The 23,227-nt window shown below is 57.0% G+C and overlaps 11 protein-coding genes across 11 annotated transcripts; 5 read left to right on the plus strand and 6 right to left on the minus strand.

The window, feature by feature from the left end:
- Positions 1 to 37: 37 nt before the first annotated feature.
- Positions 38 to 642, plus strand: LTHEOB_9094 (Ribosomal protein L25/L23; the record flags this gene model as incomplete). Its single annotated transcript, XM_035518644.1, has 3 exons — positions 38 to 49; positions 104 to 169; positions 223 to 642. 3 exons carry the CDS (start codon positions 38 to 40, stop codon positions 640 to 642), a joined length of 498 nt encoding a protein of 165 aa, XP_035369124.1.
- Positions 643 to 1,160: 518 nt separating this feature from the next.
- LTHEOB_9095 (Short chain dehydrogenase reductase) lies at positions 1,161 to 2,538 on the minus strand (the record flags this gene model as incomplete). The annotated part of the gene is made up of 2 exons (XM_035518645.1): positions 1,161 to 2,309; positions 2,362 to 2,538. The coding sequence occupies 2 exons, from the start codon at positions 2,536 to 2,538 to the stop codon at positions 1,161 to 1,163; spliced, it is 1,326 nt and encodes a 441-aa protein (XP_035369125.1).
- A 634-nt stretch (positions 2,539 to 3,172) lies between these two features.
- LTHEOB_9096 (AAA family ATPAse) lies at positions 3,173 to 5,205 on the plus strand (the record flags this gene model as incomplete). The annotated part of the gene is made up of 2 exons (XM_035518646.1): positions 3,173 to 4,003; positions 4,051 to 5,205. The coding sequence occupies 2 exons, from the start codon at positions 3,173 to 3,175 to the stop codon at positions 5,203 to 5,205; spliced, it is 1,986 nt and encodes a 661-aa protein (XP_035369126.1).
- A 1,417-nt stretch (positions 5,206 to 6,622) lies between these two features.
- On the minus strand, positions 6,623 to 8,501 carry LTHEOB_9097 (Sh3 domain protein; the record flags this gene model as incomplete). The annotated part of the gene is made up of 5 exons (XM_035518647.1): positions 6,623 to 6,718; positions 6,780 to 7,931; positions 7,982 to 8,144; positions 8,192 to 8,275; positions 8,329 to 8,501. The coding sequence occupies 5 exons, from the start codon at positions 8,499 to 8,501 to the stop codon at positions 6,623 to 6,625; spliced, it is 1,668 nt and encodes a 555-aa protein (XP_035369127.1).
- A 1,390-nt stretch (positions 8,502 to 9,891) lies between these two features.
- Positions 9,892 to 11,025, minus strand: LTHEOB_9098 (Endo-beta-protein; the record flags this gene model as incomplete). Its single annotated transcript, XM_035518648.1, has 1 exon — positions 9,892 to 11,025. One exon carries the CDS (start codon positions 11,023 to 11,025, stop codon positions 9,892 to 9,894), a length of 1,134 nt encoding a protein of 377 aa, XP_035369128.1.
- Positions 11,026 to 11,625: 600 nt separating this feature from the next.
- LTHEOB_9099 (Pentatricopeptide repeat protein) lies at positions 11,626 to 15,501 on the minus strand (the record flags this gene model as incomplete). Its single annotated transcript, XM_035518649.1, has 1 exon — positions 11,626 to 15,501. One exon carries the CDS (start codon positions 15,499 to 15,501, stop codon positions 11,626 to 11,628), a length of 3,876 nt encoding a protein of 1,291 aa, XP_035369129.1.
- Positions 15,502 to 16,310: 809 nt separating this feature from the next.
- On the plus strand, positions 16,311 to 17,769 carry LTHEOB_9100 (Phosphomevalonate kinase; the record flags this gene model as incomplete). The annotated part of the gene is made up of 2 exons (XM_035518652.1): positions 16,311 to 16,564; positions 16,662 to 17,769. 2 exons carry the CDS (start codon positions 16,311 to 16,313, stop codon positions 17,767 to 17,769), a joined length of 1,362 nt encoding a protein of 453 aa, XP_035369130.1.
- A 594-nt stretch (positions 17,770 to 18,363) lies between these two features.
- Positions 18,364 to 19,137, plus strand: LTHEOB_9101 (Ubiquitin; the record flags this gene model as incomplete). The annotated part of the gene is made up of 2 exons (XM_035518653.1): positions 18,364 to 18,835; positions 18,899 to 19,137. 2 exons carry the CDS (start codon positions 18,364 to 18,366, stop codon positions 19,135 to 19,137), a joined length of 711 nt encoding a protein of 236 aa, XP_035369131.1.
- A 550-nt stretch (positions 19,138 to 19,687) lies between these two features.
- Positions 19,688 to 20,304, minus strand: LTHEOB_9102 (Proteasome maturation factor protein; the record flags this gene model as incomplete). Its single annotated transcript, XM_035518654.1, has 3 exons — positions 19,688 to 19,755; positions 19,849 to 20,242; positions 20,302 to 20,304. The coding sequence occupies 3 exons, from the start codon at positions 20,302 to 20,304 to the stop codon at positions 19,688 to 19,690; spliced, it is 465 nt and encodes a 154-aa protein (XP_035369132.1).
- A 390-nt stretch (positions 20,305 to 20,694) lies between these two features.
- Positions 20,695 to 21,174, plus strand: LTHEOB_9103 (Membrane-associated eicosanoid/glutathione metabolism (MAPEG) protein; the record flags this gene model as incomplete). The annotated part of the gene is made up of 1 exon (XM_035518655.1): positions 20,695 to 21,174. The coding sequence occupies one exon, from the start codon at positions 20,695 to 20,697 to the stop codon at positions 21,172 to 21,174; it is 480 nt and encodes a 159-aa protein (XP_035369133.1).
- A 709-nt stretch (positions 21,175 to 21,883) lies between these two features.
- Positions 21,884 to 23,214, minus strand: LTHEOB_9104 (tRNA splicing endonuclease subunit; the record flags this gene model as incomplete). The annotated part of the gene is made up of 3 exons (XM_035518656.1): positions 21,884 to 22,347; positions 22,399 to 23,054; positions 23,108 to 23,214. The coding sequence occupies 3 exons, from the start codon at positions 23,212 to 23,214 to the stop codon at positions 21,884 to 21,886; spliced, it is 1,227 nt and encodes a 408-aa protein (XP_035369134.1).
- Positions 23,215 to 23,227: the final 13 nt, after the last annotated feature.

A 23,227-nucleotide genomic window follows, 5' to 3' on the forward strand; every position in this document is an offset into this window, starting at 1 on the left:
GCTGCGCCCGACGGGATGCCACTCGCCCTGCGCCGCCATGTCCGTCACGGTACGCTTCTCGCTCGCCCGCCCGCGCCCGCCGTCTGCTAACCGCGCGCCGCAGTTGCACACCGACCTCGGTGATCTCAAAATCGAGCTCTTCTGTGAGAGCGTCCCCAAGACCGCCGAAGTGCGCGCCGCCCTCCCGCCGCAACGCTGCGCCGCGCCCGCTGACTGCCGCAGAACTTCCTCGCCCTCTGCGCCTCCGGCCAGTATGACGCCTCGCCCTTCCACCGCCTGATCCCTTCCTTCATGGTGCAGACAGGCAGCCCGGCCTCGGACCCCAAGTCCAAGAGCTCCGTCTCCATCTTCACCACGCCGGACCGCCTGTTCGAGGACGAGATCAAGCCCGCTCTGCGCCACAATGCGCGCGGCATTGTGAGCATGGCCAACAAGGGCCCCGACACCAACGGCAGCCAGTTCTTCATCTGCTTCGCCCCGGCCCCGCATCTGGACGGCAAGAACACGGTTTTTGGCCGCGTCATCGAGGGCGACGATGTGTTGGACCAGCTGGAAGGCCTGGAGGCCGACAAGAAAGGACGTCCGAAGCAGAAGGTCACCATCAGAAGCGTGACGATCCACGCGAACCCACTGGCTGGATGAGCGCACGATGCCATTGTTGCCGAACGGGAGCCATGCGGCGCTCACCGCAGCCTTCGCCGCAATGTGCAATGTTTTTGAGATAAGGTTGTCAGCTTTGGGCTCAACTGGGACATACATGGTGCCATTGAGGTTATAACCGGAGATCATCCCACCCTGGCACGCGCTGTTCCCCTTCCGGACCCACCTTATCCGACTGGCTGGATCTTGAGGAAGGCAATGCAAACTATTAATTTGGCCTCGCCCAGCGACACATCGACAATGGTCATTCCCCTTCTTATTTACCTTCAAACGAACACACAACAAAAATAAAAGTCTTGTCTGCTCTATGATATCAGCGTTCCCTGGGAAATGCGGAGGTGGTGAATTCTAACGGCCCGGCAATTGAAGACGCTCCCATCTCGGATCTCGCGCGTCATTCTGCATAGCGGTGTGACCTTGCGTCCCGGTGCATGTGCAACATAATCGGTGCTTACATTCACCCTACCGATGATCTGGGATTTGGCTCCTGCAGGGAGACGCTACTTGTCCGACTTCTTGTTCCGCTTCGAGCCGGACTGTTTCTCCTTCTTTGAATCCTGCTCTTTTGCAGCTTTGGCTTTTTTGACCAGCTCCTCCAGTGCTGCCAGTTCCTCGGCCTGCTTCTTGGCCTTGTCCGCGTCCTCTTGCTTTTTCTTCTGCTGAGCACGTCCCATAGCGCCCTTCTTCTCAAGCTCCTCAATGGTCTTTTCGCTGGCTTGCCAGAGGCCCTTTTGCACCTTTTCATCCTCGATTTCCCCGCGCATGAACCTCACCTCCCTGCATTCCTTCAGGAACTTTCCTCCTTCAGCTCTTCCTAGCTGGGCATCCATGGCAGCGTACAAGTAGGTTTGCGCTCCTTGGACTGGGCTTTTCAAAACAAGCCACCAGAAGGGCCACATTATCAAATATAGTGCCAGTCCCCATAGACTTCCGAAACTAAGGTGTCGCCGCATTCCGGGAGTTCTCGTCCAGCCTGGGTCGACGACGAAGACGCGAGAGTTCATGGGGAACTTGTCAGGACGGTTGTAGGTAGCCAGGTGCTTTTGAAACGCCGAGGCGAAGACCATAGAAGCGAGTTTTGAGGTAGCGTCGGCGGAGGAGGCCTTGAACTCGAGGACCTGTTTGGGCTGGTCGGCTTTCTTCGACTTGTTGGTCTTTGCTGGTTTCTTCTCCTTCTCGGTGTCGGATTGGGAGAAGTCAGGCAGCTGTCCGCCCATGTAGGAGCTGCATGTGCTGAAGATAACACGAACATCGCGGTCTGGAGGCTGGGCGCGGAGGGCAGGGCTCAGGATGCTCAGCAGATGGAAGTTGGCAATGTAGTTGACGCCCCAGCTCTCTTCCAGGCCATCTTCAGTCGTCCTAACCTTGGCGCCTGCAGGGGTGAATGTGTTGGCGCAGAGGATGATCATGTCCAAGCGACGCGGAGGAGCATTGTCGACCCACTTGGTGGCAAACTTGCGGATGCTGTGGAGCGACGAAAGATCGACCTGTTCAGCAGTAATGAGGCTGTTGTTGGTCGTCTCGCGCAGGTCATCGATGTAGTCGACGATAAAAGGATCGGACAGCTCGTGCTGGGTGAGGAGAACCAGCTGAGCACCGCGAGTGGCCAGATCGCGGGCCACCTGAGCCCCTATACCGGCAGTGCCTCCCTACGCAGCGAAGTGTGAGCAGTGGGCAGATTGAGGCGGGCACGAGACGTACTGTTATCATGACGACCTTGGAGTGCATGTTACGCTCGGAGGTGTTGACAACGCCGCCGAAGTAACGCTTCAGCAGGACTAGGAGGGCGAGCCATGGGAGGGTCTTGATGATGGTCCAGGCATAGGGAATGCTCCCTATGCCGTCGAACAGGGCCTGCACGGCAATGTAGACGGGCATTGCGGACGGGGGAGAGGAAACGTAACTTTCGGCGATGCGCGGCGAGCAGCGATGCTGACGCAGGCCGAGGGGCTCGCGCTAGGCCGCGATAGGCAATGGCCATCTTATCGCGCGTAGATCCGGATTTTGTGGCGGTCCGGCGGCACCACTAGGTGCTGCTCATGATGCCATGGCTCTTCCGCAACCACCAACGGCCGGCTTGCCCTGATTCGGCAATGTCTTCGAGTGAGTCACGGACGCATGTTGAGCTACAGTCCCCTCTCGCAGCCGATGGCTAGCGTGAAGAATAGCAAGGCCCCAGACGTAACTATGCCTCAGCCCGTTCTTAGAAAAAATAACACATGTGGGTAGTTGAAGCGATCGTCCGGACGAAAGTGTCGAATTTTTTACTACCCACAACATGAGCCATCGGCTGCGAGAGGGGACTGTATGTTGGACGCGCCAAAGCACCTGCGCGCTCGGGAGCCAATCACGTTGCTCCTTGGTGGTTTATTTACCATGTTTGGAAAGCGCCAGGCAGATGCTGAAGGCAGCAGTACCTGTGCTGCCTGGGCTCACCCTCACCTCTGATGTATAAATATCTTCATTCCCCTTCAAATGGACGGACCTTGCGCTCAAAACTACTACCAGGAAAATGGCGCGCCCTTCCAACTCCCAGGTCGACATCCACGCGACCAAAGGCACGCAATACCTGCCTGCGGGCACCATGGCTCGCATCCGTGACCTCTACCAAACGAAGCCGGACAGCAAAGGAAAGGTCTCCTGGACTACGACTTACCCTGATGACCTCGAGGAGCCCCCAGAGAACGCCGAGGCGGCTCAGTATGCTCTGATTGTCCGTCATACGAAATGCTATGACGGCCGAAAGAAGCTTCGCGTCGCATCCATGGTTATCCAGAGCCCGCGGCTCAAACAGGTGCTGGGCAGGGTGTTTGACAAGTACCCAGGCGTCACCACCAGCCTCGAGCGCTTGGAATTCGCCGCCCCTTTCAAGCCGTTCGTTCATCGCTGGGAGAAATTCATCGAGGCACGTGCAAACGAGACTGACCCGGAGACCAAAGAGCATGTCCAGCTTCTTTGGGCTGTCCTTGAGGAAGAGCTTCGCGACACCATTGCCGAGAAGCGTGACCTCCTCTCCAATGGCGTCATCACTTACCAGGCTGTTTGGACCATCTTCGAGCCCGGCGTCACCGTCTACAACAACGACGACGGCGTTGACCGCGCATATTCCCTGTCCGACGGCTCGTACTCCTGTGATCCGCCACAGTTCAATCTAGCCGTCAGATCTATCGACTGGGACGGCGAACAGTTTGGATACGTCAACAGCTGCCTGGAAATCCCTTGCTTTTCGGGAACCCGGCCCATCACAAGCTTACCCGTTCATCCTCTTCATTACCATCCAAACCTCAAGCAGGTGAAGAAAAGTCTGATCGCTCGCGGCCGGCTTTTCGAGGCTTACAAAGGCGTATGTGTATCTTATCTGGCGAGAAGACCCAAGCTTATCATCTTCAGTTTCACTTCAAGTCGTACGAAGGTGTTTGCGTGGGATACGGCCCTTGGGGACCTACCCGATTCAGCATCAATGGTCGCGTCATCATTGACACCTACGCCTTCAACCGCTTCAACCCGAACAAGAAAGTTCGCGTGAGCCGACTCAAGGCAGATGACATGCAGCCACTTGGCTCTTCCGACGAGTTCGACTCGGACTACGACGACTACTCGGATGATTCCGCGTCCGATGATGGGATTGGAATAACCGAGCCATGGCCACCAATGCCTGAAGGAAACACTGATCTCTGCATGGGAGAGGAGCAGTTCCTGATATGCACCGACATTCTCCGGGGCTACTCTCTCAGGGACAAGAAGTGGATGAAATTCCCCATTGGAGGCATCAAGGAAATTGACTGGAACGAGCAAGCCTTTGACTCGCTCGTTGCGCCGCCTGAACAGAAAGATCTCATTCTTGCTTTTGCTCAGACCCAGGCGAAGAACAAAGACTGCTTCGACGATGTCATCTCTGGCAAGGGCCGCGGAATCATCATGCTGCTCTCTGGCCCACCTGGTGTTGGAAAGACGCTGACAGCCGAGTCGGTGGCCGAAGTCATGAAGGTTCCCCTTTACGTAATGAGTGCCGGTGACCTGGGAACCAAGCCATCCGAGGTCGAATCCGCACTCTCCAACATCCTGGAGATGAACACCAAATGGAACTCCATTCTTCTCCTCGATGAAGCCGATGTCTTCTTGGAAGCACGTTCCACACACGATCTGGAACGCAACAAGCTGGTTTCTATCTTCCTGCGGCTTCTTGAATACTATTCCGGCATCCTGTTCTTGACGACCAACCGTGTCGAGAACATTGACGCGGCGTTCGAGTCAAGAATCCACCTCTCGCTTCAGTATGAGGACCTGGACCTTGCTTCCCGCCGCCATGTCTGGTCTTCGTTTGTGGATCGCATTGCAAACGCTGCACCATTTGCAGAGGAAGAGCTAGACCGTCTGGCTGAACAAAACATGAATGGTCGCCAGATCAAGAACGTTTTGAAGACCGCGCAGCTTCTGGCGACAAAGCAGGAGGAGCCGTTGTGTTTCACACACGTCAGCACCGTAATCAGACTTCGGGAAGCCAACGCATCGCTGAAGAATGGCTTGACGAATGGAAAGGCTTGATAGCTTTGATGCTCGTGGTGCAGCAGCACATTTGGTGTTTGTCAGTCTACAAAAGGCTACATACACTTAACAGACGGAGTATATAGAAACTACCAATCGAACATGAAAACACGTATATCCGTGTAATGATTCATTACCCGTGCCTTCTGCAGAGACTTGATATCGTTGAAGCTCTTATGTCAGTCGCCGCGCACACAGATTCCCAATTTTTACAAATTTATCCAAGAGTCAAAGAGCGGTGTAAACATCTCGAGTGGAGTCGGAGGCGCCCTTGATCACTGTCATTTGCATACAAACCAAAGGAAATTCGGGCGAAAGGTATTGGATATCGCAACATGAAACTGGCTGTCTGATCATCCGGGGAGCATTGCATCCCTCTCAGCGACTGTTCTTTGACGTTTCCATAAGAACGACAGTTCATTAAACCATGCAGAAAGCTATTCTTCGAGGTAGCGTGCGACAAGTGGATCGCTCGCTAGATCTCCTCATGACCACTACCGAAGAGAGACGTTATGTACAACTGCGTCGTAGTGCTCCATTTCACCACGGTTTTTCCTGCATCGCCTATACGGAGCTCTATCCAAGATTTTAGTTCATCCAAGCGCTCAGGTGGACAAGTTAGACGAGAAGAGAATAGGCGGCAATATGTGTGGAACTGCGAACAACCAGGTCTGGCGCCTGGAATCTCGACCCCAGGGTGGCAAGGAACATTGACTCTTTCTGAAAAGCCTCGAACCACAAGGCTCCCCAGGCGCCCCTCATGGCCTCAATCCAGTTGGGCGGTTTCAACCATACTGTCTGGCTGATATGTGTTTGGTTCGTACATTGAGCGAGAGCGCAAAGCGCAAAATGGTCGCATCTGAAGGAACGAGCTCTCGTCTCCAGCCATCCCCCCTCAATCACTGCCGCTAACAAGTGAAAAGAAAAAAAAAGCATGGGGAGTCGTGCACCGTGAATCGGCAAAAGTGGATATTAAATGCCATGCCATGCATAGCGTGACATAGGCCAGTGTTGTCGGGATATATGGACAACGAAGACAGACACAAACAGTACAAGACTCTACAAACTAGCCGGCCACGGCTCCAGCGCGGGGGTATCGAACGCTCAACAAGAAAAGAAGAAGAAGAAGGGGGCTGATCCTCTAAGTATGCAAGGAGAATGATATCAATGTCTTGGAGGGAAGGCCGGGGAAGCTGCTGCGAGCTCTCCCCCTGCTCTCGCCCTCATTTTCCAGAATTCCGCTGTTTAGACTTAAGCAGCAGGTTGCCGGATTTGAGAATTTAGTGCTTCGAAGCAGTGGTCCTTCAATGCGTGCGCGGTGTTGTGGTCTCGGAAGAAGTAAGAACATGAACGCCATCATCGTACCGGCATGAAAAGTCGAGAATGCCCCGTTGCTTGGGGTGGGGAAATTGGTAGCTCAGGGGCTGTGAGTTGGTGGCCTGTCAGAATCGCCCGCGGAGGAGTCGCCGTCTATCGTTTTCCTCCAATGCTGAGGTAAACAAACACAGACAAGCTTTGATAAGAGTCAGCATTATCAGTGAAAAATTCGACGTGGACAATGTTTCCACACTTACCGGGAAGGCCTTGACCTCGCCCACAGTCTCCACTAGACGTTGACTGCCGTTTGACATTCCGCTATCGCGCTGCATCTTTCTGTCTGCGTCCCAATCATCTGCAGTTTGTGTTATCTTCATCCCAGTAGCCCATCCGTCATCCCAAATTCCCATCACCTTGATCATTTCGCCTCTCTCGAGATCAAATTCGTCGTTGGCGCGAGGTTGGTACGCCCACAAGACAGCGACTGAGTCGCCGGGCCTAATTTCGTCCTGCGAATAATAATCCTTGAAGAAAGGTAGCTGTTCCGACTGGCCACTGCCCATCTCAGGTGACGAAAACTCCTCGTCGTTACTGTTCGGTTCGGGAGAGCGAGGCTCGTCTCCAATATTAAGCCTGGATGAGCTAGAGAGGGAGCCATTGCGTTTTGGCAATCTACCGGCAGCGACGACTGCAGAGCGCGGGCTTCCACCAGATCCATCAGATTGGCCGTACCTGTGGCCTTCGCGAGGGCTGCTGTATGGATCAGAGCTCGACGTCTCTTCGAGGGCATTCATGCGAGCGACACGACCAGTAGGAGGGATGGGTGGTTGCTCGCGCATATTAGAGTACGACATGGCGGGTGCGACTGTGTTCCCACGTGATGGCGAGGGTGTGTTGAAGACGCTGCCGACTTGACTTGCCCGACGCCGTCGGAAGATGATGCAGGCGCAAATCATAAAGGTCAACAGAAGTGCAGCACCCAGGACAGCGCCGATGACAATGCCAGCGATCTGACCCGGAGAGAGGCCGCGCCGAACACCGCTTCCATTTCCTGCGGCCGATGTTGCGGTTGGGCTGGCTGTCGAGCTCGTGAACAGTGGGGGCATGGAAGTCGTTGTCGGCAGCTCCACGTTTTGACAACGTTCGTTCACGTTGGAGTTGTTGCAGCACGAATCGGTTGCGTTTGGAGAGCTAGAGGCGCAGAAAGAGCACAGGCCTTGGAGGTTGTCGAGATAGCCGCAATTGTTGGGCTCATTTTGGACGCCTGAGATGCAAGTACCAGTAAGGGAGTTGGCGGGAAGAGCACAGTTGGTGAAGTCAGCACGGATCTGCGTATTGACATTGTCGCTCGTCGTTCCGCAAAGCGCCGGGGCGGCAGCGATTTCCTGCTCGCTGATGGCATATTCGGCCTGTGGGGGTCAGTGGCTGGACTGCAGAGCTTGCTGGGGGCGGAGCGTACGCAGGTGTCAGCGCAGAGCGGGCGGGATTCATCGTCGGACAAGGAGCAGTCGTCAATTGAGTTCTGTACAATAGCATTACACAATACGCTAGTAGTGTATCTGGCATAGACGTTGGTGGTGTTGTCAAGGTCGATGTTGGAACAACCCAGCAGCTGGACATATCTAGCACAGGTGAGCAAGAGTGGTGCGAGGCCATTGAGGGCACGTACCTCTGTTGCACAAAGCTGGATTGCACGTAGGCGGCAAGATACTGGTCGAACGAGTCCGTGTCAGATACGTATGCGAGAAATGGACTGGAAGAGGCGGAGTCAGCCGGGGTCAGTTCGAGCAGGCAGAGGCGGCGCACAAGAGACCGGTCAGAGAATCGCCGGTGGAAACGGAAGCGGTGTTGAAAGCAGGGCACTGGGTGGAGCCGGCCAGAGAAATGCAGGACGAGTTCTGGGCCATGGCGACGGTGGCGAGCGACAGCAGGACGGCCGTGGAGAAGGCGGTCGTGGGCCGCAGGCGACGAGACGACATGGCGGTTGTCGGACGCGTCCGTCACACAGGAAGTGGCCGTGGTCGGTCAAAACTCCATCACTCGTTTGCAGCAAACACGAGACAGCCGGCGGTCGGGCGGTGTCGGGGGCGCGTGTCTCAGACGGATTGACGTGGGTTGCTGGCGGCGCGCGGGACACTGAACGAGTGACTGGGTGGGAAGCGTCCAACGGCGGAAGAGAGAGAGGCAGAGAGAGGCAGGAGCGGCGGAGGACTGGCGACGTGCGACGTGCGTCGGGAGCACAAGCCCAGGCGCAGGCAAGAGCAGCGCCGCGCAGGCACAGACAGAGGTCGAAGCCAGCCGCGTGGGATTGGCTGGCGCGCCGAGCCCCTGGTCGCGTGGGAAATTGCACTGCAGCAACAGCACCAGCACTGGCACCAGCGCCCGCCTTGCCGCCGCCGCCGTTTACCAGCCCGTCCGCTCGCCGCCGGCCCAGCAGCCGCGCTGCACGCCCTTCACCGCCCGCCGCTGCAGCGCGGGTCCGCCGTCCTGATGTGAGTTGCACGACTGCAGGGCAGAGCCGCAGCGCACTGACCCTGACCAACTCCGTCTCCCCGCCGCGCTACCGCACCCGATTCGGGAGCACAGGCGATCCGCTAGCCCAAAACGCCCTGCACCTCGCGTGTTTATCCTTTCCATCGCCGCCGAACCGCTGTGGCTGACGATCCAGATCCCTTGCCTGCGCCACCCCGGTTCGGGAAGGGGAGGAGAGACCCGTCTTGCTCACGCTGAAGCAAGGTTGGGCTCCGCATGTCTTGACCACCGCGTTTTTTTTTTTTCGGAAATGCTCAAGCTGCATACACACCGGTCCTGTAGTTTCAAACCGAGTGCGAGCATACCAACACTTGCAGTCGGCGACAGCCGGGGGAAGTTGTAGATCGGCTTCGGCCTAGGAAAACTGAAAATCCTTATTTAGAAAAGGCACAGTGCCTCATGCATGCTCGCTGACTCAAGTGGCGTGTTTCAAACCGTGTCGCGAGCACGGTCGTAATTTAAAGCCCGGCTCTCATGGCAGGTAATTCTCGCCCGCATTTTGCGCGAATGACAGAGGATTACGACGCAATTGCACCTCATTGGAGTCGTCTTTCGTGGGTGCCTGCCAAGGCTGACCGCGAAAAAGGGAAAAGGAAACAAGATCAGCGGCAGCCATCAGACGCAATAGGAGAGTGCACCCTTGTCCGTGTTGCCCTTTCCCTCAAAAGCAAAAGAAACAAAGCTTCACTGATGGGCCGGGCAAATAGTAACATGCCCATTCATGGCGAGTTTGTATTGGGGATATGCTTCCGCGTTCATTTGAATCTTGTCGTAGGTTTTGGAGGGGAGATGTGAGCTAACATCCAGCGTCCCGTCGATGGCTGGCTGCAGATGTCCTCACCATCTCTTGCTGCCTTCATTGAAATCCGCACCTCTCCTCTCTTTCTCGATCCTTTCATCGAACTCTCTCTGTGCCTCAGCCTTCGCAAGCTGCCTCTCCTCTTCGCTGCTCGAGAATGTGAAGCTATCCCCAAAAGTCGATCCTGTACGTTGTTCTTTCTGTGTGGATCTGGCCCACGGCGCAGAAGATCCACTTGGGGGCCCCTGCCCTGAGGAAGCTTGTTGTCTGACACGGTCCCATGCGGAGCCGCCGGCTGAAGAGATGCCCGAATCAAAGGGGCCCAAGCCGCCAGTTGGCGATGCATCGTCATACGAACCAGATGGAGCAACCGGTCGGTCCTGGCCCCAACGTGATGCGGCATCTTTGGGCGAGTCTGAGCGCGCCGGGCTTTCGCTATACGAGCCGGAGGCCGGTGACATATCATCGTACATACCATTGCCATCGCTTTGCGAGGCTGGGGCTGGGCGAGGAGCGTTGGGCGCGGGCTGGCGGCTAGGGAGGCCAGACCTGTTCTTGGCAAGCTGCTTAATTGCCTCATTCAACGCCTTCAATCGCTCATCCTGCGCGATTGAAATGGTTCCGATCGCGGTAGAGTAGCTCTGCGCCAGTATCCCAGCTGTAAAGGCACCGATGAACCAGTATGGCGGGATGCGAAGTAGCTGGTACGCCGTGCGAGCTGCCTGCCCCTTCAGCGGACCCAGAATGTCAGGATTCCAGCCTGGGGCGCTCGATGGATTCCAAAACGGGAATTTGAACTCCCTCCTAGTCTGGTAGCAGCGAGCCATAGCCACAAGGGCGCCGACGGATGCACCATAGGCCGATGTGCTGCTCGCCTTGGCGACATGATACGTAAGCGCTTTAGCTTCATCTTCTGTTAACGTACGGTGTAAGACGTGCGTTGCGGCCTTCATATATTCGGTGACGTTGCCCACAACGCGTGAGCGAGGATATCCCACGAGAGCGCCGAGAATTGGCGGCGGCAGCGGGAATTCGCTAAGGTCGATTCGGACGTTTGATTGCTGCGGACTGCCATTGGAAGTAGAGTACGGGTCGGTGTCGGACGGATACGCATTATCAGCAAAGGAATCGGGCGGCGCGTTCGCCGGGTTGGTGGCTTCCTCAAGGACCATGGCGGCCGACTAAGCGGCAGTGTCGTGCGAAAGGCGCAACGGTGTTGAGACCGGTGCGAAAAGGATGGACGAGGTGTGGACAGCTCCAAGGCGACAGCGGAGAGTGGAGTGGTGGAGATCGTGCAAGCTCGCGGCTGGTGACGCACGGCATTCCTTGCAAGCGTGCACGGACACCTGCCCAAACGGACCGTGCACCATTTTGAACATGATCACAAGCAGTTGAGGGTCGTAGAACTGCGCTCTTGGAACCTTCTGGCTTTTATGAGAGAGGAGATGTCTATCCCGGGTATAATACAAAGCAACACCCGCCTTGCGCAAAATCAGGGGGAAAAAAGAAAGAGCCAGATGCCTGCTACATAAATACGCAGGCTTCAGATACCCGTCCAACACCGCTGTAAAAGCCCACATAGTTCCCATACCCATGCACCAAAACGCCTGCGCTTTACAGTCCGCGGGATGCTCTTCCACCGCATCCCGCTTGCTTATCCGTTCCGTTTTCTTCCTGTACTGGTCGCCTTGCTCCAAGTTCAGGGCCCACCGAGTAAAACCCAATCAAGTCCGGGAAATGAATAATCCAAGTGAGATGCCTGACCATGCTGCTTATGCAGCATGTGCTTCGGTGCCTTCACCAGCGCCAGTCCAGCCGCCGCCGATAAGCTCCCGGATCTTGTTAGCCACAGCGGCGGGATAGCCCCGAGAGAGGCCCTCCTTGACGACCACTGCTGCACCTGTGCGGTCTTCGACCGACATGTATGCCCTTGTCATCGCTTCGTACGTACTGGGTTCGCGTTTCTCAAGCGGCACTGATTCGTAGATGCTTGCTGCCTTTTCGATGTTCTTTGCACTCGCCCAGCCATGGACCAACGAGTTAGCGATGTACGGCGTCAGCTCGACATTTCTAGCCTTCATGTCCGAGAGATACGCCTCAGTCGCACCAATGTCGTGGTTCGCAACAATGGCCTCGAACAAAGCCTGGTATAAACAGGCTTGCGGACGAACCTCTCCTTTCGCGAGAACCGAATCGAACAATGCCTTGGCGCCTGCCAGATCGTGTTGGACACAGCCTTTAGCGTGGATCAGTGAGGCAAAGTGGACTGCCTCAGGCCGCTGACCGGACTCACGAACCTGGTCCAGGACAGATTCAGCGGCTGCCATGTCGATCGGCTCCAGTGTTGCGTGCGTGTCGATGAGAAGCTTGTAGGTATGAGTGGTAGGCTCAATACCCTTCGACCGCATACGCTCATAATAGGACAGAACTTTGCTCTGGTCGCGCTTGGTGGTAAGGAAGAACTGCATCATACTGTGATAGGGAGCTGGACGGGGCTTGTAATTGGGCATGCTCTCCATCTCCTCGAACAGTTCCTCAGCGAACTTCTCATCACTCACACGGCAGAGTGCGTTGACGACGGTACCGTAAGTAACGCTGGTCGGGCGGATACCAAGATTACGCATTTCCTGGAAGTAGAACAGGCAGTCGTCGATACGTCTCGCCTTGCCCAACTTGCCAATCAACGCATTATAGAGGAATGACGATGGCTCAACACCCTCAGACTTGGCCCTAAGGAAAATCTTGACGGCTTCCGTGGCCTCATCAAAAGTCTTGGTCGACTCTTTGAGCGTCGTGATGTACAAACCAAAAGTATTCGCCGATGGGGCGGCACCCATGTCGAGGAGTTCCTGGTGGTATCGAGAAGCTCCATGACGGTCGCCAGCCTGGAGGCAAGCAGCAACCATGGAGTCCAGAATAGTCACCCAGCCGTATCGGACAATGCGGTGCTGTGGTTGGAAGGGGACGTCTTGCTTGGCAAGCGACAGAATATCTTGGGCAAGGTCCATGCGTCCCTCTTTGGCGGCAGCGGTGATCAACTTGGCATACGTAAAATAACGAGGGTGTCTGCCAGCTCGTCTCATATTCCTGAATTTCGTGAGAGCCTCATTCAGGTGAGAAGCGGGACGTCCGTGAGTCTTCTCCAGAAGGTCTGTAATGACAACGGATCCCTTGTTATCAGTAGTTGCGGCATACGGATCGTAGTTGTCCTCAAACACGGGTGTGGGTGCTACTGGTGGAGGGGCGCCAAATGCCGAGAAGGGCACCGGAGTGAACATCGGTGGCATAGTCGGGTAACGGAAGGCTTGCCAGCGCCGAGCGAGATCTGGACGGTCGAGTTTCATCAGAACCTTCTCGATCAAGCTCGAGGTCTGCTTGTCGATTGGCAGGCCGTGCGCCATGAGAACTTCCAGCACGTGAGAGAAGCGAGCCTGGTTGGCAATGTCTGCGGCAGAAGTGTTCAGAATCATGCCAGTCTGGATTTGCATAAGAAGCGTGAGATCCTCAAATGCAAGTTGAGCGACTCCCTCGGGGCCGAGGCCACCCAGGAGGTGCGCAGCGACCGAAGGAACAAGTCCACCGTTTTCGACCATAGTCCAGAACAATTCCATGCTGGCTTTCGCCGGTGGCACAATCCCACGCTTAATCATAAAGTGGCCAATGACCTCGACGGCTTCATCGATCTGCTCGACAACCTCCATTTTCGTCTTTCCAGTCTGCGAATCGCGAAGACGACCCAGCATGCGACGGTTCTGACGCAGTCCACGCTCGGCATGGCCGCTACCAATGAGCGCAATCGCAAGCATTGCAGAAGGTTCAACGAAGAGCGGCTGTGCGTCAGAAACCTCGAGGATGTCCCAAAAGTACTGAGCAGCATCGATGTTACCGTTGCGAATGTGCATTGCAATCATCGCGACTGCGGGGACAGACACTTCCATGTGTTCCGGTAGAGACTCGAAGGCATTCGTAGCCATCTCCACAGAGTTGGAGTCTGCAGCGCGGACGCAGATAGCAGCCATGGCCACGTGCCGAGCATTTGAGCTGAGCTGCTCCCGAGCGTGAGTCACGGCATCTTCAAACGAACCGTTCTTAAGCCAGACCGGAATGAAGGCCTTCAAACCAACGATGTCACGGAGGCTAGCAACTCGTTCTGGATCCTCAATGGTTTGTTCGAGCTTCAAAAGAAACTTGCGTCCTCCCTCCAGACGTTCGCATACTGCGTAGGCCTTGACCAAAGCAGCGTATACATCGTTGTCCTTCCGGACCATGGCGTTTTCTCCTTTGTCGTTCGCAATTGCCAAAGCCTTGTACTCGTCGTAGCACTCGACAGAGGACCGCAAGTCTCCGGAAGCTGCAAACGCGTGGATCATGGGGACGAACATTTCCGCACGAGGAAGGATGTTGTTGGATTCCATATGAGTGTAGATGCGAACCATGTCCTCGACGCGACCGAGCTCAGCACACGCGGTGATCAGCCTGCGATAAGTTTTTTCCGAGAAAGTGCTGTTGGACTGAATAGCGGATGCTGTGTTGAAAAGCTTGACGGCCATGTTGAGCGAATCATCTTCTAAGAGAATGGCAAAGTCGGTCTCGTTGGATTGAAGCATGAACCTGCCCTGCTCATCCATTCCACCAAACCTGACGCGCTTCTCCTCAAGGATCTGCTTCGAAGACAGGACCTCCAAAGCACGCACGGAGAGCAACTCAATCAGAATAGAATACGTCTTCGGGTCCGGAAGCACGCGGCGCCTCAGCATGTCCGAATACACGTCCAGTGCCTTGGGAACAACTTGATGCTTCGCTCTAGGAAGGTGGATGGCAGCAACCAGCAGCGCATTGTATGCAGAAGCCGTGGGTTTGACACCGCCAATGAGCATGTTCTCAAAAACGGCGGGGATTTCAGCATAGTGGCGACCCTCCGCAAGCCTCTCCAGCTGCGTTGCATATGTTTCGGCTTCCGAGACGGACGTAGGGGCAGTGGTGGATGATCGAGGGGTGGAAATCCTCGGGGAGGCTTGGGAAGCGGCAACGGGCGATTGGGAGGGAAGCGCCTCGAGGTCGGCAGCAATGGAGCCGGCATCTCCCACATCGTTCTCCGGCTCATTCTTCCGTCGCTCGATTTCCCGGTTGATGGCTTCGTCAATCTTTGCCAATGCTTCCGCCTCCGCCTTGTGGTCAACTACTTGCTTGAAATCATCTACAGCACTCGCACTGTAGGCGCGGTCGGCGGCACCGCGAGCTGGTTTGTCCTCGGGGTCGACATCTTCGATGGTCGCAGAAGACGCGTCCTTTGCGGCGTTTTCGGCCTCCTGGACGCTCGAGGGCGGCTTCCATTCGATGCGTTTGGCAAACTGGAACTGATGCCATTCCCGGTTCTCGAGCCTTTGGTGCTTGTGCCAAGCATCGAAATAGGCGGCTAGCCCAGAATCATGGTGGTCCGGGTGAACAGACTTGAGACTCGGACCAGGCTGAGTCGAGGAAGCGTAGCCATTTTGCTGGGAGGGGTGTTTTGCAAAGCGATTGGAGACGTGACTGAAGTTCTGGGAGGCGTAGGAGGACTGCGAGGCAGCTACGACGGACTGGGCGTAGCCGTGGGTGAAAGTCTTCGCAAGACTGAGGCTTCGGAGGTTGAGGGTCTTGAAGACCATTTAGAATGCGGGACGACCCTTCAGCGCGAAGGGGCGAGACTGGGCAGGCGCGCGTGGCGCATTAGCAAACAGCTGCCTGGAGCGCGCTCACGAGATAGCCGAGCGCGGGGCGCGGGGAGCCAAGCTTACACTTTCTATCTCGGAAGGAAGTTGTGTTGCAGGTTCATTTGACGACGGTTGCCGCCAAAGGAACGCGCTTCCAATGGGTGTGGAGGATATGTTGGGAGGTGGTGGATTAGACCGAGGTGGCCGGAGGTGTGGGATTGAGCGAGGGCGGCGATCGGGGCTGGTAAAAAGACAGCCGCCACGCCAGAAGAAGGTAGAAAGGCCACGAAGGAGGGACGGAAGCTGGCCTCAGGATCGCGCAGGCAGCACCGCGGGAAAAAAAAAACGCAGCTGTGGTGGTGACGCCGACGAGGCAGCGAAAATGTGAGATCCACGGGCGGCGAGCTAGGCGCTCCGGTAGTTCCCTAGGAGCTAGGCTTGTTCGATCGCACGCGAGCCACAAAACGGCCTCGGGGAGCGGGCTGCGAAGCTCCTCGTGACAGCGCTCTGCTTCCGCCGCGTCCGCGCCCCTGGGGCTGCCAGCTGCGGCGCCTGCAGTCAGCCGGCGTGACTCATCCTCCACGAACATTCTGCGGAGCTGCACCCCGCCCTCTGCCGTCACAGCCCTTTTGATTTCCAATCGCGCCCGCAGCGCCGAGCGCCAGGCCTCGAGACCCCGGCCTTCCCAGAGCAGTCTCTCCGAGCGCCCCTCATAATCGGCAGAACCTGTGCCCGCTGTGCAACGCTTGACGATCTCCCTCACCATGGCTACGGCTGTCTCTGCGCCTGGCAAGGTCCTGCTCGCCGGCGGCTATTTGGTGCTCGACCGCGACTTCAATGGCCTCGTGTTTGGCCTCAGTGCCCGCATCCATGTTCTCGTCCGCCCGCTGTCGACGGGCTCCGGCGTTAGCCTCTCCGAGATAATTGTCCAGTCGCCTCAGTTCGTCGGCGCGAGCTGGGAATATGGCTACAGGCTCGCCGAGTCCGCTGGCGGCATCGAGGTGACTCAGCTCCAGGCGTAAGTTTGCTTCCCTTGTGCCGCGCTGCATGGTGACCGGATGCCAACGACCATCTCCTCTGGTGTTCCTGCCGCTCATTCCAACCGCCGCGTCTAGTCGCGCTACAGAAGCACTCCATCGCAATCCCTTCGTCGAGACGGCTCTCAGCTATGCGCTCACCTACATCTCAGCTATCACCCCGCAACGCATTGCGCCGGCCTCGATAACCATCCTGGCCGACAACGACTACTACTCCGCCGGCCCTGCCGACGTCCAGCCGCCTGGCGAGCGGTTCAAGAGTTTTAACGTGCCGCTGTGGGAGGCGCACAAGACCGGGCTTGGCTCCTCCGCTGCCCTGGTCACCGCCTTCACCGGCGCAGTGCTGTCTCATTACCTTCCTGAGAATGTCTTTTCGCTTGCGACCGACGAAGGGAAGTTGCGGCTGCACAACCTCGCACAAGCTGCCCATTGCGCCGCCCAGGGCAAGGTTGGCTCCGGCTTCGACGTCGCGTCTGCAGTGTTCGGCTCCTGTCTGTACCGCAGGTTCTCGCCGTCGCTCCTGTCGGCTCATGGAGAACCCGGCGAAGCTGGGTTCGCCGACGCTTTGAGGGCTCTGGTGGACGACAGTGAGCCTTCGCGCAAGTGGGATACCGTGATTACCAAGTCCGCAATTAAAGTCCCCGAAGGAATCCGCCTCGTGATGTGCGACGTCGACTGCGGCTCCCAGACGCCCAGCATGGTGAAAAAGGTGCTCGCATGGCGCGCCGAGAAGGCGGACGAGGCAAATGCGCTGTGGGCGCAGCTGCAGAGGAGCAACGAAGCGCTCGCAGCGGAGCTGGTCGCGCTTGCAGAAAGTAAGAGCCGTGACTACGAGAAGCTAAAGAGCCGCATCGCAGATATCCGGCGGCTGGTCCGAGACATGTCGCAGCAGTCGGGAGTGCCGATTGAGCCGGCAGAGCAGACGGCGCTGCTGGACGCGTGCTCGCAAGTGCCCGGGGTCATTGGCGGCGTGGTGCCAGGGGCGGGTGGGTATGACGCGGTTTCCCTGCTGATAGAGGATCGGCCTGACGTGGTGGAGAAGCTGCAAGGGCTGCTTCGGGGGTGGAAAGCGGATGCCACGGCTGGAGGAGTGAGCATTGGGCGCGTGGGCATGCTGGGCGTGCGCGAGGAGATGGAGGGCGTGCGGCTCGAGAGCGCGGCGGCGTACGGGCGATGGGCGCAGTGAAGGCCGAGGGAGTAGGTTAGCAATTCCAGACGTCAGAAGCAGCGTTCGCCAGGCGCCAAGAGGCAGCAGTTTCGCAGGCGCCCCCACAGGGCGGGAGGGTGGAAGCGGAAGATCGGCACGGTCGCTCTGGTAGGAGTGGAGCGTGCAACCAGCACTCCAGGACGACTCTTGGTTGCTGGCTAGTCGACCATTGTCCGGCCGCGCGCCGGGGCGCGGCGCCACGAGCTCCAGCGCGACCATGACGTCCACGGGCTGAGGCGAGGCGGCGGCAGGCGGCATTCACCAGAGCTGCGCCGCTTCGAGGCCTGGCCAGGCGTGCCAGAAGTGCTGAAGGAAGCCGACGACGCTGATTTGCCAAGGGAAGCGAGCGCTCTCCCTCAGCGCGCAAGTCCCGCCCTACAGCCAGCGCAGCCTCAACCCCGTCCGTACCTGTCCGTCTGTTTGTCTGTACTTCTCCAGGCTCCTTGGCTCGATGGTCGCCCTGTTCCTGCGCCGATAGCCCTGAAAAACGCGCCGCTCGTTATCGCCCGCGCGGATCTGCCCCCCGACCGCCTGCCCTCCCTGTCGCTGGCGCCCCCCGGCAACCCCCAAGCCATGGCCTCCTCTCCTCCTCGCAGAGGCTCTCGAGCATCCGCCGACGCGCCAGCCCAACCCGCTGCCCATGAAGCCGACCCCCAGCCCAGCTCTGTCGAAATGAGCAACCTCACGCCGCAGTCGGCCCCGGAGCCCGACTCGTCGATACCGCCTGTCGCCTCCACTCCCAACGCCACACCGCAAGATTCAGACGTCCAGCACGACGCGCCCCAGCAGCCGTCGCCCGAGCCGGCTCTCGTTCGCTCCGAAACCGAAGCCATTGGGCCCGCTTCGGACACTCCCGCCGCGAAGCCGGATCCGGCCAGCGGTCCCCAGGTCGTCATCACCCTGCTGCTCACCAGCGGCGCCCGCCATCCCTACAAGATCGACGAAAAATATCTGCGCAAACGCAATGTCACTGTCGAGAACATGGATCCCTTCAACATCAGTGTCTACACCCTCAAGGAGCTGATATGGAGGGATTGGCGCGAAGGTGCGATGCGAGCAATCCAGACCGGTGGCAATGGGCCATGAACCTGCTAACACACCTCGACAGAATGGGAGCCGCGGCCCTCGTCGCCCAGCTCAATACGGTTGATTTCCTTTGGACGGATGCTCGACGACAAGCAGCCGCTGAAGGACTGCCGCTTCCAGGCAGAATCTCCCAATGTTGTTCACATGACCGTCAAGCCGCAAGAAGTTGTTGATGAAGAGGATGCAAAAACAGCAAAGGCAGGAGGCCGCGACAACGATGACGGCGAGACAACCGCAAGGTGTCGCTGCGTCATCCTATGATGTTCCGTCTTCATTTTGGATTGCCTTTTGTCGAAGAGTGAGGATCCCAGTTGCTCTCATCTTATCCACCAAGATACCAGTGCTCCAGAGACAGTGCGAGGAATGCATGCGTCAAGTGTTTGGCTGACGACAGAGTGTTTGGGGTTGTGTACATGTTGCTTTCGTCAGCGGTCAAGACGTCTTCAATGGCTTGTCTTTTTTTTTCTGAGTCTTTTCTTCTTTTTCCTCGTTTCTCTCTTCTGGCTGGCGTGAGGCAAAGCGATCATGGGCAGAGATGGCGTTCTGGAGCTCTTCATCATTATCACCGTCAAATGTTCAGTATCGCAACAAGCCTATATGGCACACAGCACAGGATACTGTGCAAGTAATCGTGCAAGATGTATCAACCTTTGGCCATGTAATACTCAAACAAAACATTTCATTCCGTGCCAAAGTTGGAATCAGGCCGTGAATCAAATGAAGCCCAATGTGAATTGCAGTGTTCCATTACCGTCGTCTTGGTTCATCTATGCTGGTAGCGCCATTTGTATATGTGCCAGTGTTCCTCTCTTTACCAGGTCATCTTCATGCGCGCCTCCATCTCCGAATGGAAGTCTGGCGCCTCGCGGAGCTCGTCTCCTGGTGTCGCCGAAGTCAGCACACGGTGCATCCGCAACGAACAGAGGCAAATGGAATGATGTTGGAAGACGAGGATGTGGCGGTGAAACTTACCCTTGTAGACGTCCTCCCAGCCAATTTCAGTATCACGACCAGACAGGATATCGCCGTGGACGTTGCTGGAACCGCCCAGGGCAGCGGGCCTCCACTCGCCAGCAGTCACAAGCTTGAGTTCCATACCACGTCTGATGGGCTCGGCCATACCGAAGGTGCGGCGCAGATTCTCCATCTTCAGAGCATCCTGCGTAGCGCGCCACTTTGCCAAACGAGCTTCAAGAGGGTGCGACGACTGGAGCTGCGGCTCTGGGGTGTTCGACGAGGACGCAGCAGAGGGAGCGGTCAGACCGAGGTTGGCACGGAGGGTGTCGTGAACGCCAGGAGCCGACGGGGCACCCAGAGTGGCGGTCGTGCTCTTAGGGTTTGAAGGCGCGGGAGTGATGCGGAGTGACTGACGGCGGTCATGTTAGCGATACCTGGCGACGACACACAGGCAAGACGAGGCTATACCATGATGCCAGACGAGGACGAAGGCTCTTGAAATGCAGCGTGTTGTATGAGATAAGGTGTGCAATAAGCGCGGCGGGAAGGAACTGTGACAACGACGGTGATGCTGAGGCTCTGGAGCTGCAGCTCGCTGAGCTTGGGGTTCGGGCAGGCTGCTGGAGTGACGCGCGCCGCCGCCCGCTGCCTGATTGGCCGCCCGCCATCTTCCTCCCGCGCCAAGCACGACAAAGCCACCATCTGACTGCATAATACTAAGCTCGCATGGCCATACATGAACGAAATGGCTGAGGGTTCGTCGTGCCTCGGCTGGCGTCTCTCTACATGCAGTCATCACGTCGAGCTTATAAACAAGGCCGGACTGCCCAAAAATTCGGCCCACCAGGCCTTCGTTGAGCCATGTCTTCCCTCATGGAAAACCTCAATTTCTCTATCCTAGCCATTCCGGCCTATCATGCCCTTGCCGTCTTCCCACACTTAGCTGCCGTCCTCTACGCAACGAACGGCCGAGTGAATACCGTGTGGGACAACCGCAATCCCCGCTCTGAAGTCCTGAAATCGGCCATAGCCAAGCGGGTCGACGCGTCAAAGTACGCTGTTTACGAGCGTCTCGAGGCCGCCCATGCCAACAGTATGGAGAACATGCCAATCTTCATCGCAGCTGTGGTCTTAGGAAACATGGCTGGGTTGCACAAAGTCGAAGGTTCCGACGGCATGACATGGTTCACTGGAGCCTTTTTGCTTGTACGAGCAGCGTACATCCTTGTTTATGCCCTCAACGACACACAGCCAAAGAGCTATGCTCGGAGTCTGCTTTATGACATCGGCGTCGGCCTGTGCTGGAGAACCCTGTTCAAAGCAGCAGCAAAACTGGTGTAGACCGAAAGAACGAGCGCACTGGACACTGTGAGTTGCAAAAGACCCTTTCAGATCTGTCTCATCAAAGAGATCGTACTCCGCTGACGTGGAAGGTTGGAGCCTACGTCTAGATGTTATTGGACAATTTAAGCCTACAACTACTCTGATTGTTTGCTTCAAACGTCTACGCAGTGACCATGGTGTCTTTTCGCAGGGCAAGGCAAGGCAGGATATTTTGGAACCGGGTGTGGACACACCGGCAGGGGCTACCCGCATCTCCATATTTTTCGAGGAATCAATGAGACTCACATTGTTACCAACCCTGCGCCACCCACTGCGGCGGCCATCTTTTATTTTAGTACTGACCTGCGATGTGGGCGTTGCCCTAAGCTAACTTCCCGAGTCCATTGGCTGCGCGATCAATTGCTTATAGGTGCCATGCCTGAAGCGGTCATTTCTTCGCAGGGCGCTTACTGGCTTTTCTGTTTTCGGAATATGCACAGGTGCGTGATGCGTTGTCAGCTTTCGGAGTTTCGATCTCCAAACCGTTCGCAAAGGGTTCAGTGGTGCGCGAGGGCCCCAGCCTTTCTGTCGCGAGCAGTCATCCCTCGCTCTGCCAAGAGGACAAGGATCCCCCAACGGACCACTTGGGGTGACAATTGCCACGTGGTGCGTTTTCAAACCACGCAGCCTGCCGTCGGCGTTGAGTAGAAACGGTGAACTTCTCTAATTACCGTCCACGACCACGACCGCGGCCACGACCACGGCCTCTGAACCCACCCCGCTTCGAACCAGGACCGCGGGGGGTTCTCTCGTAGAGCCTTTCAAGGCCAAATCCCGCATCCGCCACCCGCACATAGCTTACGATTCCTTGGTCGACAATTGCCAGAATTACGTTCCGGTAGCCTTGCTTGAGCTTTTGATACAGCTGGCCGTCTGGCTTGGGTGGATCGTAGGGTGTCGAAGCGAGAAGATCGTTCAATTGTGGCAACGTAGGGACGGACGTCTCACGTGCATCAACTACGGCAACACGGAAGTCCGGAAGGCCCGGGGCAGACTTCTTCCAGGTTGGCGTCGGTTTGTAAACAGAGTAGGCTACATGGAAAGGGTCTTGGCTTGACTCTTCCGAAGAGAACTGCGGCGGCTGGCGAGGATCGTGGAACGGGACGAGGTCTAGCAGACGGTAGACGTCATCTGTTTGAAGAGGATCAGTTGCCGTGCCATGTTCAGAGCGGGGGAACTCACTGTAGTGCCGGTATAAACCAGGTGTCACAAGAGGGCCGAGGGCAGCACCAGGATTTGGACCACGTCGTGATGTAGGGAGCAGGAACTTCCACAGGCTACGAAACAGTCCAAAGTCCCAGAAAAGGGAGGGCGAGGGGGGTTTATCTGCAGAATGATCGACTTGTTTGGCACCCTCCCAGCTCTCAGCACGGGTTATGATGTAACCAGATCGCTTCAGGGCGGCGTAAACAATGTATCTCTCCAAGGTTAGGTGGCCGCCGACAGAGTCTTCCATGCCAATGAAGGCTGCATACGCTCCCTGCAGACTCATTGGAAGGCCTTCGTCGTCAGCGTCAGCGGGCGGCCAGCGGATGTCAAGAGAGCCGCGCTCGAGCAGGTACAAGGCCTCCTCAGGCAGCAGCCACATGACGCCCGAGATGTGTTTTCCCATTGTGCGGAAAGCCTGACCCTTGACTTGGTCGACGCGAGCCATGTTGGAGACGGGGTCGTAGGTAGCGACGACGTGATTCTTGGGGTTGTGGATACGGGTGCTTGAAATGGCTTGGTGCATGGCCTCGCGCGAGGCATCAAGAGCACTGGCCTGCAGCGAGGTTGCATGCGGCTCGAAATCCTTCTCGCCGCGCTTGGGGAGCTTTGAGGCGCCATTCTCAGAGATGCTGCGTGATGTCAGGCGTTGGACGGAAGACGGGAGAGCTGCAGCGGAACGCACGACAAACTGGTCAGGAAGCGGAAGTCCTGCGTCTCGTCGCTGAGGTCGACATTGTCGGCATTGTGAGTGGGCAATTGCGAGACATCGTCGTCGTCGATGTCGGCCATTCTGGCGGAGGGG

Source organism: Lasiodiplodia theobromae (assembly GCF_012971845.1).
Source record: "Lasiodiplodia theobromae strain AM2As chromosome Unknown scaffold_30, whole genome shotgun sequence".
NCBI classification, from domain to species: domain Eukaryota; kingdom Fungi; phylum Ascomycota; class Dothideomycetes; order Botryosphaeriales; family Botryosphaeriaceae; genus Lasiodiplodia; species Lasiodiplodia theobromae.